Source organism: Chaetodon trifascialis, chromosome 12 (genome assembly GCF_039877785.1).
Source record: "Chaetodon trifascialis isolate fChaTrf1 chromosome 12, fChaTrf1.hap1, whole genome shotgun sequence".
NCBI lineage: Eukaryota > Metazoa > Chordata > Actinopteri > Chaetodontiformes > Chaetodontidae > Chaetodon > Chaetodon trifascialis.
Genome location: NC_092067.1, coordinates 19,194,884 through 19,212,764, shown reverse-complemented (window position 1 = coordinate 19,212,764; position 17,881 = coordinate 19,194,884). Strand labels below are relative to the sequence as shown.

Below are 17,881 nucleotides of genomic sequence, written 5' to 3'. Positions count from 1 at the left end.
CACATGCAGAGAATTGTAACAGCAGTAATTGTATGCAAGGAAAATGTTCTGATTTGATAAAGCTGAAAGTGAGAGACAGTTCAGTGTGTCTCTACCACTTTTTTCCATCAGAAAATTCCAGAGACTTGACACGAATAATGCTCCAGTCTGGCTCAGTGGGTAACAGTTACACACTGTACAGACTGTAAGTTCATGTGGGTCAGGATTAAATAGTTATGTTAATTTTGTATGTAATTGATGCAAAGTAACTCCTGAACACTTAACATTACTACAAGCAGCATTTGACAGGCTTCTAACACCAAGCAATGACTCAGGCATTTCACTGTAAAAACAACTTTTGCAGATACACTTCAAAATACTCTCCAGTCGTTTCAGTGTCACTTTTATTTGTAAAATATTCACAATGAAAAGTAATAGGCATTGTTGTGGCACTGACTTCACAGAGGCTCACAGCACTAACAAACACAGTTTATTTAGTGCACATGCATCATGCTAGATTCAAAGCCCTTACAATAATCACGTTTCTTTGCGCTTTAACTCAACTCACTGACATGATCTGAGAATTAGTTTATGTCGCTTCAGTCTGATTGGGATGTGAAGTTTGTTACTTCATCCAAAACAACAATTAATGTGCTGTGGTTTACCCTTCAGGCTCTGGAAAAGGCTAATAAACTAAACACAAGCTATTAAACCAGCTAAACACAGCACACAGTGTATAGCAACACACACACACGCACACACATTCACACGCACAGACTGTAGCTGAATGGCACAACAGTGCACATCACGGCTGGTTTTGAAGGCTTTTGCAGCCGTTGACAAAGCAGCAGAAGCAGTTCTTGTGCAGAGACAAATCCACTGATAAAGCTGTCGATGTTAAGAATCTCAGTTTGACCCTTTGTCTTCTCTAAGGAGGGATTCACTGTTGGCTTGTCTTCCCATTTTACAGAGTTGTACTTTTGTGTGATATCTAATCAAATGCAATGTAGACATCATAAACACTCTGGTCTGGATCATTCTGAATTCTATGAATACTAGCTTACAAAGCAGTGTAAAGGTTGATGCCAAAATGCCATTCTGTTGATAATGGCTGTTACGAGTGTTACCCCAAACTGATCAAATTCTGTGTGTGTTTCTAAGCCACTATTGTGCAGTAGAGATGTAAACACTGTGAGACAGTCCAACCCACCTGTTCTTCTTCTCCCACCCAATGACACATTACAGCTCTGCACATGTTACAAGATCTTCAAGCCAATATCTGATGTTAGCAGGGTGGATATAGAATCAGGCACTACTCTTTCCCCTTTCTGCCTCCCCCTCTCCTCTTTCTCCTCTGTTCCCTCTGTTTCTCTCCATCCTACTTGACAAAGTGCAGGGCCTCAGCCGCCACCACGGAGCCTTTGCTGCTGTCGAGGCTAGTGACCATCTTGAAGCCGGATCTCAGTGCTAGCATCACTGTTTCTAGTTTCAGACAGTCAAGTGTGCACAAGAATGTGCTGTCCTCCTTCAGTACGAGTCGCGAGCCCGGCTCCGACTTGATGAAGTGTCGGAACTGGATCACATTGGACGACACCACGAATTCTTCCGGAAACCCATCCAAGCGGCTCTTGGAGATCTGCACCAGTCGCGCTTTGACTTTGTCGATAAAGATGGGGTCACTGCAGTATACCTTGAGGCCCTGTGACCTCTCATGGCTATCTGTCACCTCCAAAAATGCAGCCTCCCGCTGGGCTGCCCTTTGGCTTTCCCACTCGACCACGGATTCCACCAGTTCACTCAGACGGTAGAAATCAGCCTCTCGTCGAAGGAGCCCTGCCTCACGGAAGTCATCAGGCAGCTGGAGCTCTCCGGTTCGGAGGTAGTTCAGCACATGGCGAAAAACGGGGCCATCTCTATCAATGAACGGGTTGCCCATGGAATCAGTGTGCTGAACGGGCTTCTTACCATTGGCCAGCTCTTCCAGAAAGGAACCCTGGTGCTTGGCAAGGGTGGTCCGGTGGGCGGTGTACAGGAACCCCCCTACGTTGATGGTGATAGTGCCTGAAGAGGGCTTCTTGAAGCTCTTGCTGGGCTGCAGCAGGTCCGGGTTGATGTGCCTCAGTTCACTTTCCATCCTTCTGAGGTTCCATTCCATTCTCCAGTTACCCTCTCCAGCCTCAACCCAGCCTCCTCAAAGCTGGTGTGTCTGCAGTACAAGTCGAGTCTGTCTTGCTCTTCTTTTGGATCTGGCTGTGTGAGTCTGTGGTGTTGCTGAGAAAATGAAAAGGTGTTGTCAGCTGTCGTATAGTGGGAGTGATTGTGTTTGAGATTGTGTGACGGTGGATGGGTGAGTGCTGTCTGGCAGACGAGCTACAGCGAACTGGGAGCTGAAAACAGACTGGCTCTCTGTGCTGCTTGGTGTCCCTCCTCTCCTCTCTCTCTCTCCCTCTTTCTCTCTGTCTCTCTCTCCCTCCCTTTAGGAGTGGGTGGGCAGACAGCGTCACATTAAGGGAGGAGAGAGGGAGAATGTGAGAGCAGACAACCGAAGAGTACGGACTCCCGGAGCTCGCTCTTTCTTTTTTGCTCTCTTTCCTTAAATATCTTTGATAAAAAAGGTGCAGAGCAGTGATCTGGCAATTAGCACTAGCTGAGCTCCAGCAATTAGCGCACACATGCACACACACATACTCGCACACACCCTCCTGTCACCAGATGGAGGAGTGGGTGGGGGGGTTTGCTTCTATAATTTTTGTGGTGTGAAACTGTCTCAGCTTGTGTGAGTCTGAATATGAAACTCCCTTTGCAGCCAAATCCATCTGTTTACCACACAGCACTAGATGTGAACTGGAATCTGTTTGAAAAGGAGTCCAGTTTAATTCAGGGCTTTACTGGCATGCTTTTTCTGTCTCATCTCTGGTTATGACAGGGAGAAGAATGCTGCTAGTCTTACTTATGTAAATTAGAGCAGCAGGGAATGCATTTACACAAATATCCTGTTTCCTTTCTTGCAAGGTAACAAGCAGTCCTCTGTCTTTGCGAATGTTGTTCATGCATTGATTGTGTGTGTCTTGTATGTGTGCTGGCTTTGGGGTCCAGAGGAGGAAATGGATCAATTACAGTCAATGGTGGTCTGGTCATGAAGGACAGGTTTTGAATCTGCTAATGCCTTGGCCTGCAGCCCCCCTCGGGAACTGCACTAGATTGGAAATTTTGCTACAGATGCCTCATACCACCACTGTGTGTGTGCTTCACATGGCAGTGTCTGTTCCAGTGCAACTTCAGATGTGCAGTGCCATTTATCATACATAAGGAAACACACAGAGGGCCTGTAAATGTAAAATATGTCAGGATAATGTTTGGTCAGAGAATGTGATGAAAACAAAAATCAATGCATACTCTGCAGATGATTGGATTTGGTGCTCCATGCCAACACTTTAGCATACTGGACACTGTAACAGGAAGGTGGTAACTAATGGCTTACAGTATTAAAGAATATGTGGCATAGTCAGTCAGTTTTATGTTAGGGGTATGTATTAACTGTGTGAGTGATCATTAGAGACTGGACGCCTAAAAATCAATCGTTGTGAATACATGGTCTGGCTACTTCAGATACCACATGAGTTCATGATTTTTTGAAAAACCTGTAATCAATTGTATCTTTTTATCTTCCTACTTATCACTCCAATCACCTGTTAGCCGTGTTTCTTGTGTTGTAAGTAATCACCATCATTTAGCTAAATTTCATGTTTTTCTTAAAATTTCACCTTGTTGGAGATTACAGAACTTTGGGCGTAGGAGTAGAAAACGGTACAAAACAAATGCTCCGATAGTAAAATCTTTGTACTGTGTATTAACTTCTTATTGTTTCTCAAGCACACACAAACATAAATACGCAAACACCTAGACGGACAGCATGCACACTAAATTTATGTTTATGCTCCATTCTGACCCCGGCAGAAATTCTGTTGTAGAAATATTTCAGTCCAGATGGTTTGTAACCTACTTTAGATGTTGTTTTTACACCAGGGAGGCAATGCCAGTTAATTTGCATAATTTAGCAGCACAGGAGCCTGGCTGTGACAAAATACCTGGATTGTGGCAGTATCTGTCACTGCAGGGCAGCAGACACTCTGGGCTTCCTTTGCAGTGATGTTTGTGTATTTTAGACTACTCAGTGGCAAAATATTACTGTAAAATGGACAGATGATGACTTGGATGCACTGAACATTGCAGACAAGAGTAGCAGGGTACTGGGATGATAGTTCAGATTAGATTAGATTAGATTAGATTTAGGGGTGAAGCTAATGATTATTTTCAGTATCAGCTCACCTGTAGATTGTTTTTATTTATTTATAAAATTGTTTGGTCTAAAAAACCTCAATAAATTATGAAAAATGTCCATCCAAGTTTCTCACTGTTCTTGGTGGTGTCTGTCTATCAGTCCAAAACCCCCAAATACTCACTGTATTACCAGTAAGGATGAAGTAAACCAGCAAATAGTTGCACATTTATGTTCTATAAATTAAGTAATTGATGATTTGACCAATCGTAATAGCTCTAATGAAATTAGATTAGATGGAAATTGAATGATGCCAGCGGGGAAATTGGATCGTTAGATTTTCAAGTCGTAATAAGATATGTGAACTGAAACTGGGAAACAAACGTCCGCACCCCTGCAAGACATTGTCTAAAAAATAACTGTATTTGAACTCACACATGCAGGACTTTTTGTGCATCATGAAAATACAGTTCAATAAGTTCACTCATGCAGTCGTTTGGTAACAGTTGGATTTCTTCTTATTGTGTGCCTCAGACCACCAGTGTTTGATGTTGATCCACCCTCTCGGCACCCATGATCCTGCCTTTTTTAGTTTATTAGATCATACTTGAAGCCTCTTCTCAGCAGTTCGTTCACATGTAAACAAGATGTAGAACTGAAGGTGCTGTTGCGTACATCTGTTTATTTAGCAACACAAATGAAAAATAGCGCAATTTTGTATCTTTCATGCCTCATATTTATGAAACTTAAAAGAATTAAAGTTCAGAAAATTTGAAGTAAGTCAAATGTGTGTTTGGAGGTTAAAGCTTACAAGAAAATAGCAGCTGTAAATATTCCAGTAGGCTAAAACGACCCTATTCTGAATTGTATGTACTGCATTAGGCCGCCGCTGTGCCCAGTGTGAAGCAGGAAGGAAAAGTGAATGATTTTGGTTTCTATCTTTCATTTAATTAAAATTTTACGTATAGCAATTTCATCAGTTTTGTCCCAGACCACTAAATGTTTATGCATCTGTGTACAAGATGATGAAAATGTTTCATTAAGACATAAGAGACAAAATACAATCACGGAAATCATTCCCGTTCTTTTCCTCAACAAACTAAATAATAATAAACTGATGAACATGACTTGTTCTGCTTACAAGCAACAAGTGTTAGATTTGTGTAACAGGTTGTCAACTGGTTGCACCTCAGAGCTTGTGCTGATGAAAGTGCATTGCTTGGGGAACGACTGAAGATTCATTTGAAGTGAAATACTGAATTCCAGCACAGTGACTGCAGAAATAATTGATGTTGGTTACTAAAATGCTGCTTTTCATCCTGTGTATGCATGTGTGTGTTTATCTGGGAGAAGATGCCAGAGTGACAGTTCTCTCTGTCTCCACGGCGATTTTCTAATCATAAGTGATTAGTGGTATCATCATCAACAACGCTCAATTGGAATTGCAAACGAGGCCAAGATGCAGCAGAGAGGATTGTGGGAGGTTTGACCTGCTTTCTGCCTCCTGTTCATTAAAACTGGCTCATCAAGGACGATCATTATCTTCAAAGTCAGTGACAGTCTGTTTGTCACAGCTGCTGTGTCTCTTTATCAAAGTGAAGGTTTAGGACGTTTGAATTAAATTTCCCAAAATGCTGCTAGCAAGGACTCTCCTTTCCTCCCGAAGGTGGTGAATTATTCATAGAGCCGCTCTGAGAGCTTGTGGTGTAACATGGAGTCACTGACTGCTGTGAAGCTGGCATGGCAACCACTTAAAATAAGGTCTTGAACGAGCTCAGAGCTGTCAATCTCTTGCTTTATTCATTATGGAAGTCTATCTACTGTATAGATAGTCTTTGTGTGTGTGCTGGGGGTAAAGTTAATCTATTAGACCTGATAGATCGCGATGAGTTTCAGTGACATAAATGTCATGATGTCTACATAATTATGTTCTTTTTGAAATGCTGAATTGTGATGTTAATCTTAAATGTTACTTCCAAATATGAGTAGTTAAGAAGATCAATACAAAGTTTACATCTTATGACTACAAAAATGTCAAGGGTGACACAATATATTTCAAGCCATATTTTCATTGTGGTCCTCGATGTGAAGATGGCAAAGGTGTCTTGTGTCCAGGTAACATCAGACTGCCAACAAAGTCAAGTCAGTGCAAGTCAAACATCAACATTTTTAATCTAGAAAAATCACACATTAATTATAACTTTAAAAAAAATGCTCTGTAATATTAGAATATACCATTTTCCTGTTTTGACAGACCATTTTGAAAAACAGTCAATGAGTTTTTAAGCGTGAGAGTAGACCTACAGGAGTCCACTCCACTAGCATTTTTTTTTTTTTGTTACCTTTATTTGTTAGGGCCCTATTAAATACGTTTACGTTTTTTCCAGATTCCGTTTCACTTTTTCCCAAATTCCATGTTTTCCAATTTAATTTTAATTAATTCCCATGTTGTCATCAGTGTCATCATGTGGCCTTGCTCAGGGGCACCTCAGTGATGGTAATGAAGGAGGGGCAAGTGCTGCTTTTTATTTTCCCCAACCAGATTTGTTCTGCCCATCGAGAGGACTTGCTTCTCTAACCTTTAGGCACCACTGCCCACAATTTAATTGCCCACCAGTTTTCTCTGCATTTTCTCAGCACTTTGATGTCTGTTTGTTTTGTAAAGCCGGTACTAATTCATGTTAAAATAAAAGCGAGTGGGCTGAATACAGTTACCGACATCGGAAAATCGCTTCAAAGTTAATGAATGGAATCATTAAATTTCCTTAATGAAGCAGCCTCTGGGCTTGGTAGAGATGAGCTGTAATAGAAAATTATATTTGGAGAGCCAATCATTGTCATGTGTAGACAAGGCTCTGTCACTACTTGGTGTGTGTCTGTGTAGGTGTGTGTGTAAGGAGAAAAGAAAAAAGAGTATATTTTAGCCTCTCTGATGCTTTTTACACCTGATGGAGTAAGGCGCAGCCACATGCATGAAATTTAATTGATGTACTACATAGACATCTCTGGGGGGCTGATATATTCAGTGATGCTAATGGCCATGGGCCAGATGCATAAAACTCTGTGTAGCTTCATGACTAAAAGTCTGTTTATGCACAAAGACAGAAAAGCACATGCTCTTTTTAATCAGATTTCTGAGGCCATGCATACGTACAAGATTGATTTCCACTTTTACAGTTACCCACAGATAGATGAAGGCATGTAAGGTTTGCTTATCAATACTGGTATCTGCTCCACAAGTTGTTAGACCTGTTAATGAGTGTAGTTGCACCAGTTGCATTGGTAAGGTTCTCCAACAGGGCCAGATGAGCTGTCATTATGTTTTTTTATAGCACCTGTATAATTAACCTGTAAACCATCATGAGCAGAGATATCAGAAAGGTAATTATGTAGTTTACATTGCTCATATTGAAACAGAGTTTTGAAGGACTTCATGGTAAAAGGTAATATGACAAGATCATAAATAAAATGCTGCCTCCAGTCTAAAGAAATGGAATGATACAATCTGTCAAACCAAATGTAAATGCCTCTGAGCAAGTGTATTTTCCAAGTTAAACAAGGAGGTCAACCATGGAAATACAACACTTGTACAAGAAGAGGGTTTTTAAATTAGATCTTAGAGGCACATATTTATATATTTTTCCAGTGTTTTGCATATTATTCATGTTGTAGTCTTTAAAAAAGGTCAGTTTCTCAATACAGTTTATTTCCCTGTCATACTTTCTCGCTCGTAGCCAAAAATATTTTAAGGAGATATTTATTCTGTGTTTGTCTGGTGCAACACAGTCAATAAGCCATGATAGTTTCTTCCATGTTGGACTTTCTAGCTCTCCCTCCCCTCAAAGGTCAGCTCTGTCAAAATGGTGCAAATTTGCAGGTCAAGTTAGCCCAAGTTGAACCTGATGCAAGAAATTTGTGCGGATTTACTTCCCCAACGAGGGAATCTCAATTAATTGAAATCACAGGGGAATTTTTCTTGGCTTTCCCAGATATTATTCCATTCATCCTCAGCCAAAAACTATCAGTTTTATACTGTTGTACAGTAAATGAGCCTTTGATGGGCACTGTAAAGATGCTGGGAAGACTGCAAAAAGTCAGCAAATTAAATTGGCTAAAAAAGTAAAGAATGTAGAAGATTAGAAGAAGATGATGAAGATTTTTTTTTTTTGAAAATACCTGTTAATGTGAGGGAAATGACTTACTGCATGGTTTTTGTGCATATGCATATTGCCAGGCCTTGTGTCTTTTTAAAGTATTTCCAAATTATTCCTGAGAACTAAAACCACCTCAAACCAAGAACATCATATCTGTTATGATAACCAGAAGGTCATCAAGCTTCAATCAGATCTGAGTCAAGATCAGAGGAAAGAGGATGTTTTAGAGAAGCAGTGAAACCATCAAAAAAAGGTCTTACTGGAGAGTCATCTCAGAGTGGAGAGAGCCAGGGTCACATGGATATCCTGAGGCAGTAACAAGCAGTTCATGCAGAGGGTCAGATCTTGTGTTTGTAAAAAAAAGACAATGAATGGACCTTAAGGCCAGCAATCCTTAAAAATAAAAATGTAGGAACTGTTAGGCTGCAGCATTAGATTACAGAGGAGTAGCGTTCATGGTGCATGCTGATGAGGGTCTGAGACTGATGTATTTATTGCTCTAACTCTCGTATATGTAGGCTTGCTGTGTTTGTGGCTGATACATGTATGGTGGAACATAGCTGAAGAGGGGTCGTTTATTCAGAGACTGTGATGGTGGATGGAGGCCTGGTGGGCGGCGAGCTGTTTGTTGTGTTTAACATAAGGAAGGTCAGAGCTTTGAGGAGCAGATGGAGAGTAAGAGATGAGCGTGGAGGGGGTGGACGAGTGACCTCCTCACCCTCCTATCTGTGTGTCTCTGCCTCTACTGTCTTCACTCTACCATTTTTCACTTCTCTACTCTTAAAGAATTACTTCATGTAATTCCTTAAAATGCATTTTCATCTGTTTCATCTACAGGTTCCCAATAAGAGTAATTTATTAACGTAATCTGTCTAAAACAAAAGATGAGCAGACGTTGACCCCAAACGCCTGAAATCCACTTTCACTTAAATTCAAATAGAGCCAGAAAAGTACTCAAAACAGCCTGCCCATTTTGAGATGGCTTTATAAATGATTTGATGACATGTACATGACTCCATGACATGTACATGACTCCTTTAACTGTTTGTTCAATTCAAAATGTCCTGTAATATTAGAGTTAATTAGGCCAGCATAATTGTGTTGACACTCGACTCCATCAGGTTAAAATTTCCAAAAGATTTGGGCCTGAAACCATGAGTTCATTAGACATACACACATTATATGAGTCCTACAGCTGTTAGCGGTGTGTCATCACAGAGCTGTGCCATGACAGGAATAAAGCTCCGTAAATGGACCTGATAATTCATACCTCTTCCCTTTCTGAAGTTTTCTGTCACCACAGGTGCTATAACATCATAGGTCGTGTTACATTGTTAGGTGATAGCGGATATCACCCTCGACCGGCACCTGCATTTAGACTGTTAGAGTGTCAGACTTTTCTAATAAATATTAAATTATGTAAGCTATCATGCCAAAATACCCGTACCAATCACATCTAAAAAGAAGTTGTCATGTTTCATATAACATTATTTGCTATTATGGTAATAATGTTTATTTGCTTCGTTGCAGAAAGTTTCTGTGCCGAGCCAAGAAATAGGTTGGCCCAGAACCCCCTGTGAAACCACAACTTATTGTTTTTACACTTCTGTCTTTGTACAGATTAAACAAATGAGATATAAGGTGTTAATCACTGAACTTCTGAGCAGCTGGTTGGCAGAGTTTGTTACCTTTGGATGGACCCTGGCTAGCTGTTTCCCGCTGTTTCTAGTCTTTGTGCCAAGCACAGCGTACCGTCTCCTGACAATAGCTTCTTTTTTTTAAAAGGAAAGAAAATCTTTCAATTTTCATCTAGATAGATAGATAGATAGATAGATAGATAGATAGATAGATAGATAGATAGATAGATAGATAGATAGATAGATAGATAGATAAAGAAACTTCTTCTAAAACTTTTCTAAAATCACTTGTACTACTAGTACTGCAGTATCTCATAGATATTCATAAATGAAAGTAGGAGCAGCTGCCCTGCAGAATTGAAATCCACCATGTGGCTGCTTTTCTTCAGGCGATACAGAGTAATAAAGTACTTTGCAGCTCTGAATGATAACTGTTTAGGAGAATTAGACTAGTGCATGTCTGCAAGGTGTGGATCAAAACATTGATCTAGCATGAAAAGTTTTATAGTGAAGCCAACATGCAGGAGTCAACTATTTATCTCAAATGTTCCTCCCACACACAGAAGCCTTGACCTACATGTGGTGTCCTCTCTTTCTATCAGCAGTATATGTCTTTGTACGATTAGGAGGAAATTTCTCTTCAACATTGTGTCTGTCTGGATCCTGAAGAAGAAATGGGAAGACTTGAATGACCTTGGATCTATTTGACTGTGATTACTGCAGAACATGGAGGTTGGTGATGGATAGTCAGTAGTCATGTGCATGTGTACACACATGTTTCTTGTGTGTGGGTGTGTTTTTAGATGTGTTGCTGGCAAGTGCTCTGTCACTCACCAGCCAATAATTGCACATAATTGCATCCATTTGTGGGAAAGGCAAAGATGGACATTAGTGAGATCTGTGACACATACTGCATCTGAAGGCAAGAAGCGTTTCTTGCCTTCAGATTAAAGATGGACTCTTGATGGAATGTTGTGTGACACATGATGTCAGGTGGCTTGTGATGGTTACTATAGTGACCATGCCAGTTGCACCTGCATTTGTTCAGCTTTGGTTTACACTGAATACATCAAGGCCGTCTTATTAAAGATGAAGCTGGTGATATTTTGTAGCTTCGTTTCCAACCAATCCCTTAAAAAAACAACAATGAATTGATCCCACTGCCTGACTGACTGTTGCATCTGCTGCCAAAGCTTTGATACTGTATATTTTATTCCTCTGTGTCACAGCTCCAAGAACTAATAGAACATGTACATGAGCCACAGTGTTGCACTTGCTGATACTGTATTTTCCTCTATTTCGATCAACTTTTTTTTTTAATACCATATACACTCTTTAGTGCACCAAATGTGGACTAATCCACAACTGAAAATAATCCCAAACAAATGTACTGTTTACTTCAGTTTGAGTGATGTTGGATAAGTCATCATAGGGTAGTTCCACAGTGGGAAGTTGAAAAGTATTGATAAACATTGTGGGTTTTGGTCTTTTCATGGGATTTGTTGACAATAAGAAAACTGAGTATTAAGATCAGCCTTATCCTTGAAGTTGGCTCAGTGCAGGCATTTTTACACAGGACTTTTAATCAGGACAGATTGAGCTTTATGCTGAAATAAATTCTCTTTGTGAAAGATGAGTCATGACTAACTACAGTAGTACTATGAGTCAAATTGTCACTAAAAACAAAAACTTTTTACCAAAACCAGTAACACTTAGATAATTGATAAAGTTAACATCTCACCATAAGATAGGCAGGGCCTGAAGAGTTCATACTCAAAAATGTAAGGATTTTGTTGGTGTGGAGAAGGATTTTAAATTCAGTTCTGGATTTTACAGGGAGCCAGTGCAGAGAGTCCAATATGTAAGAAATATGATCTCTTTGTCTAGCTTTTGTCAGAAAATGTGCCGCAGCATTTTGGATCAGCTGAGGAATCTTTAGAGACTTACTGGGGCAGACTGATAACAAGGAATTGCAATAATGCAGCTTAGAAATAACAAATGCATGCATTAATATTTCTGCATTGTTTTGAGACATGTGCCTGATTTTTGCAATGTTACCTGTGTGAAAAGGCAGATGTTGAAATTTGTTTTACGTGTACATATATTGATCAAATAGGATTCCTTACAGAGATGCTGGAGGCCAGGGCAGTGCCATTTAGAGTAACTGTAGATAATGCACAATAACTTGAGTTTTGGTTGAGTTTAACAGCAGAACATTGCAGGTCATCTGGGTTTTTAATGGCCTTAAGGCATGATTCAAATGAGTGGCTCATTATAAAGCCACTGCAGAGCTTGCTGACAAGCTGATCATTTGAATCCGGTGTGGTGGAGGAGGGAAACATCTAAAACATGCAGGGCAGGGGGGCCCAAGGACCGGAGTTGAGAAACACTGCCTTAAAGTACGCTCGAAGTTTACTTAACTGATTGGGTTAATCCGGCTCGATCAAAAGACCTAATTAGGTATCATCTGCATAACAAAGATATTTTATGGATGATACCATAACAATACCTATAGCAAGCATGTATAAGGGGAATAGAACTGGTTCAAACACAGAACCTTGTGGAGCTCTCTGACTAACTTTGACATGCATGGAGGATTTATCTTAACATTATAGGGAATACAGTCAAGTTTCATACACAGCGAACCTGCAGCACTATCAACAAGGTAATCAAGGTGACTAGTGTTTATTTAGTCTGTTAAGGCCCAGCATTGAATTAAATGCCAATGGAAGTATTTCCTTAAATCTAGCTACAGTGCTATCAGATTGACATGTAGTGTCGTATTTTTTGCCTAATAATGTGTAGTTCAGAAATAGCAAAGTTAGATAATGGTCTGATAAAACAGGATTTTGTGGAAAGACTGTTAAAGGTTTGATTTCAATGCCATATAGCAGAACCAGGTTTGGGGTTTGGTTTAAACAGTGAGTCAGTTTTACAGTATATAAAATAATTTCAGTTTTTTGTTGTTTTACCCAAACATAAGCTCCTAAATTACTAAATTACTCAACATTTCTGACATTTCAATCATAAATCATTAAATAGTGACTTTGCAGGTACAACTTGAATATATACTTAATGAATACAAAAATGCTTTGCTGCCAGTCGAAATGGCTCATGTGCATCTAGTGTCTGACCAGTGAATTACCCTTAAATTTAGCTGTGGTTTGATCTCTACACGTTCTGAAGAGAGCTTTGTCGTGTGTGTGTGGATGCTGTTAAGAGAAAACATAAGACAACATCAATAAAACAATAAAAGCATGAGCCAGGGGAGTATGTGTCCTTGTTGTAATCTGGACCGTACATCACATTATCTGTTGAAAAACAAGGGAACAAAAGACACCAGGGAGCAGCTGATGCTGACTGACAGGTGATCCTGCTGTCTCCGCGTCATCAGAAACTGACGTTGCTTCAGATGACGTGTGAGAGCAAGAGACGTTATTTCCTCATGTCTTTTCTGTGCATTTCTCCCCCATGTTGGAGGTGGGAGTGACTGAGACAGAAAGGGAAAGACGTTAGCAAGGGAAGCGTGAGGGCGAGTTGGCATGTGTCCCAAGAGGATTTACTAACTCTTCTTTTACAAGATTTCACACTCGAGGATCCTCAACTGTTTATGGAAACTGTAAGAGAACGTTAAAATAGGTTTGACAGCCTCTCTCCCTCGTCCACATGTCATCTAGGCCTGTCAGTCTGTTCATTATCAATTACTCACAGTCTGTTTGTTGACCTCTACGGCTCTCTGTAGACTTCCTCTCTCTGTTCGCCCTTTGAGTGTCTCTCTCTGCTGGTTTTATTAACTGATGGGTGTGAAATGTAGCGGCTTCTCAGACCTTTTTATGAGTCCAGATACAAACAATGCCAAATCATACAACAATGCACAATAGACAAAGCTGTTGCCAATATAACGCCAACGCTCACCAACTGGACTGCACCATTCCCTGGACAGTCGATTCAAAATTTGCAAAGAAAAAAGAGGAAACAATGAAAGCGGATCATAGTACTGATTGGAGAGGAGCAGAAGAGGCATCAAATGGTTTCGGAAGAGGTTGTGGGTTGGACAGTTGAATAATTGGCAGAAGCACCTTATGAAAGAACAGCTTGAAAAATAAATGCAATAAATTAAAACTCAGAAATGGTTGACAAGGTCACATTAAGAGGAAAGGCACAGTTGTGAATGGTTTATGGATGACTTGAAGTGGTGGCCAGTGGGACACAGTTACACAGACACAATTTAAAGTCCTGAATATAAAAATCCTACTCAAGTAAATGTACAGAATATTATCAGCTAAATAGTCCTCATTCTGTAGAAAAATCCCTGACGTGATTTATGGTACATAACATAATGAGAGTTAATGCTGATGCACAGTTCCACCTCACAGCGCTGGTTTTAATTACTATATATACAGCTGGTTTAGTCAGGTGGTTCTGAACTTAGGGGTTGGGCCCCTCCAAAGGGTCACAAGATAAATCTGAGGGGTCATGATATGATTATTGGGGTAGAAATGAGGAAACAGGGTAAGTTCTGTTACTCAAATCTGTTCTAGTTTTTTTTGTAAAACATTGGAAAAGTTTACCTCTTTTGAGCGGTTATTAAAATTAAAACCATTCGAGAAGTTTAGAGGGTAAATGTCTTTGGTAGAACCGCTAACAACTACTCGCAAGTGGATAAGTGGTTGAAATGGTTAGTTAAATAAATGAGACGGGTACAAAAGCACAGCTTCCACTCCCAGTGGTCATATCCACAACCAAAGAGACCTAAATGTCCACTGTTCAACTGAATGAAATATATTGTAGAGATTCACTATTAATAATAATAATAAAGTTTATTTATATACCACCTTACAACATCAGACAGATGATCAAAGTGCTTTACAGGGAAATTACAAAAGATACATAGCAAGAAACACAACAAAAAATGCATATCAAAGGGTAAAAGTTACTCAATATTAAAAGCCAGTCTAAATAAATGAGTTTTAAGATGTGATTTAATAATTTATTATTATAGAGCTGTGGGGGTACGTCTGATAAAAAAGGTTGCCAACCACTGACATATGAGCATTGTTAAATGGAACAGGCCAAGAAGGTCAGAAGCCAAAATGATCCAGAACCTCTGGTTTAATCTATAGTGTGTTGTTTTATAAGCTTATCATGTTTTTGAGGTTTTTTTTTTTTCAGTTTTAAGCACAGTACTTCTCTCTGAAATGTTGTAGAGGTATAACGTAAATGGAAATATTCAAGTGAAGCACAACTACTTTAAAATTGTACTCAAGTGCAGTAAATCTACTTTACTTTCCATCACTGCTGACTGCACCATAACAGTTTGTTGCATTTTATCAGACCACTGACATTTTTGCACGTTTGTTAAAAAGGCTATGGAGTGTTAACTCCTCAAACTAAGCTGCTGAGAGCAAATGTTAAAGCTGACATTGAGGTGCTGATAAATTGTATTGCATTTTATGATATAAAAACATTTTTTCAATATTCATCCATTTTCAACTTAAACTATGATAAGCAACTGATGAATGTATTGCACTGTTTATATATTTACAGTATTATGAACTGGGTCTCGGTCTCGACATTCCCAGAATAATATGCTGTATTAATTTACTGCTAATGCAAACCAAACATATCCTACTGCTGCAGCTTAAATTAAAAACACTTAACTGCCAAAACAAGAGTTGGCTTTTGTTATGAGGTGGTCAAAGGAAATGAAAATGTCAGTGAGCCGTGCGCCTACAAACCAAGAAAACTGTAATTTTTGGCTTCGACAGCAGATCAGTTTGAAATATTGCAGGGAGTAACAGAACAAGGAGGAGCAGCCACAGTGAGCTGCAGGTGACAGGCTGCTAACCTCCAACTTCTCAGCACGGTTACAAGCTCCTGTCAGTTTCTCTGTGCCCTGCTGTCTGCAGACTCATGGCATGTGCAGCAGAAAATCAGATGATGGTTGCTCACAGAATGATGGGAAAACATCAATTATTAACACAGTAGTTGCTGCCCCCATAATTATGTGACTTGTAGCATTAAACCACGTTTACTGCCGCCATTAACCAGGACTGAAACCTAAATAAGTCTTACAACAACAGAATATGGACTTTCACTGAATCGAGTTTTACTTTTTTTTTTTTCCAACAAGCTCAGTGTGTGTGCGTGCGTGTGTCTGAATCATGATTGAGGCACTGAGTCACTGTCTTTGTTGTAGATGAAATCAGTCTGGAGGGGATGGTGGTGCACAGAGCTGAATGCAGACCGGTCGTCAGTGACAACTACATGAAGCTGAAGAAGTGAGTGAACTTTGAAATGTTGATCCCAAAAATGGTGAATTTAAAATGTTATTGTACTGTTGTTGCACTGGACTAGAGTAATGGGATGTCGCAAAGAATAGGAGATATATATAGTAAATTAAAATATGTCGGAGAGGAAAATATTTTCCAGTATCAATATTGTTAATAGGAAAAAGCACAGCAGTTGTCCCTGGCATTGCATAACAACATAGTATTTATAACATCATAGCTACAGTTTTCCCTTCAATTTACACCCCTCGAAAAACTATGGATGAATAATAAATAACGAGTCGAACGACAAATAAAAAGAAATAAAACGGGGCATTTCTTTTCTCAGCTGTACGCTCTGGTTTTGGACAACGCAAAGTGCTGTGAATTAATTCAAACGGGGTCAGAGAAGTCGCAACGTGTTGACACGCTGCAACTATTTGTTTGTGTACGCTGAACACTCAAGTCCACTCTGCCTTTTCAAATGGTTTCTGTCTCCTCTTCACCGGAATCCGTTATCCCAGCTAGTTAGTGGATGGTATCGCTATAGCAACCGCATCACTGTGGCAGATGCACTGCTCCAATGCAACCCAAGGCAAACACAGTGCACAGTTTGCTTTAGTGTGTGAGGCCACTTCTGTGTCAGCCTTCACTAACACACATAACAGGAAATCACTTAAATGATGGACCTGACATGACATAAGCTCTTTTCTGAGACTGTCTTCACCAAAAAAACAGCATGTTTTTCAGATTTCTGTGCTGATCATCTTGGCTGAGATTCTCCTTGGACATGGCAGGGTGGTACTGCGAAGTACTGTAGAGTACATGCTGAACTTAGATTTGTCCAAATTGTGTTTTATTTATGGCTTGACAAGGAAAGGCTTCAGTTTTCACTCCAGTTTTGTAATCTCCCATTTGGATGGCAGCTGACAAATGTCCCTGCAGGACATTATGTTGTCGTGGCTGTGTGTGTGTCTGTGTGCGCACAATACAACAGTTTTGGTAGGAACTTCACCACCAGTTCCTACTGTGTTCAAAGTGATCATATTTAGGACTTTGCCATTTTAATGTGCATATTCAAGAGAACAAACAGATTAAAAAAAAAAAAAAAAAAAAAGCATCTCAGTGTTTTATATAATTCAAATGATATTTGTTAATTAGGGAATGATGTGTGTTTTTCTTCACTGATTTCAATCATAAATCATTAAAAAGTGACTTTGCAGGCACAACTTGAATATATACTTAATGAATACAAAAATGTTTTGCTGCCAGTCGAAATGGCTCATGTGCATCCAGTGTCTGAAGTGAATTACCCTTAAATTTAGCTGTGGTTTGATCTCTACACGTTCTGAAGAGAGCTTTGTCGTGTGTGTGTGTGGATGCTGTTAAGAGAAAACATAAGACAACATCAATAAAACAATAAAAGCACGAGCCAGGGGAGAATATCATATTTAGGACTTTGCCATTTTAATGTGCATATTAAAGAGAACAAACTGATTTAAAAAAAAAAGTGTTTTATATAATTCAAATGATATTTGTTAATTAGGGAATGATGTGTGTTTT

At 39.6% G+C, this 17,881-nt stretch overlaps 2 protein-coding genes across 2 annotated transcripts in view; one reads left to right on the top strand and one right to left on the bottom strand.

Annotated features, from left to right (window-relative positions):
• Positions 1–17,881, top strand: part of LOC139340738 (general transcription factor IIF subunit 2-like) — a 40,438-nt gene that overhangs the window by 18,615 nt on the left and 3,942 nt on the right. Inside the window, exon 5 of the mRNA XM_070976676.1 lies at positions 16,249–16,330. Within this exon, the coding sequence (XP_070832777.1) occupies positions 16,249–16,330 (82 nt within the window). The remainder of the gene's footprint in view (positions 1–16,248; positions 16,331–17,881) is intronic.
• Positions 367–2,403, bottom strand: kctd4 (potassium channel tetramerization domain containing 4). The gene has a single exon (XM_070976675.1). The coding sequence runs from the start codon at positions 2,132–2,134 to the stop codon at positions 1,358–1,360; it is 777 nt and encodes a 258-aa protein (XP_070832776.1). The 5' UTR covers positions 2,135–2,403; the 3' UTR covers positions 367–1,357.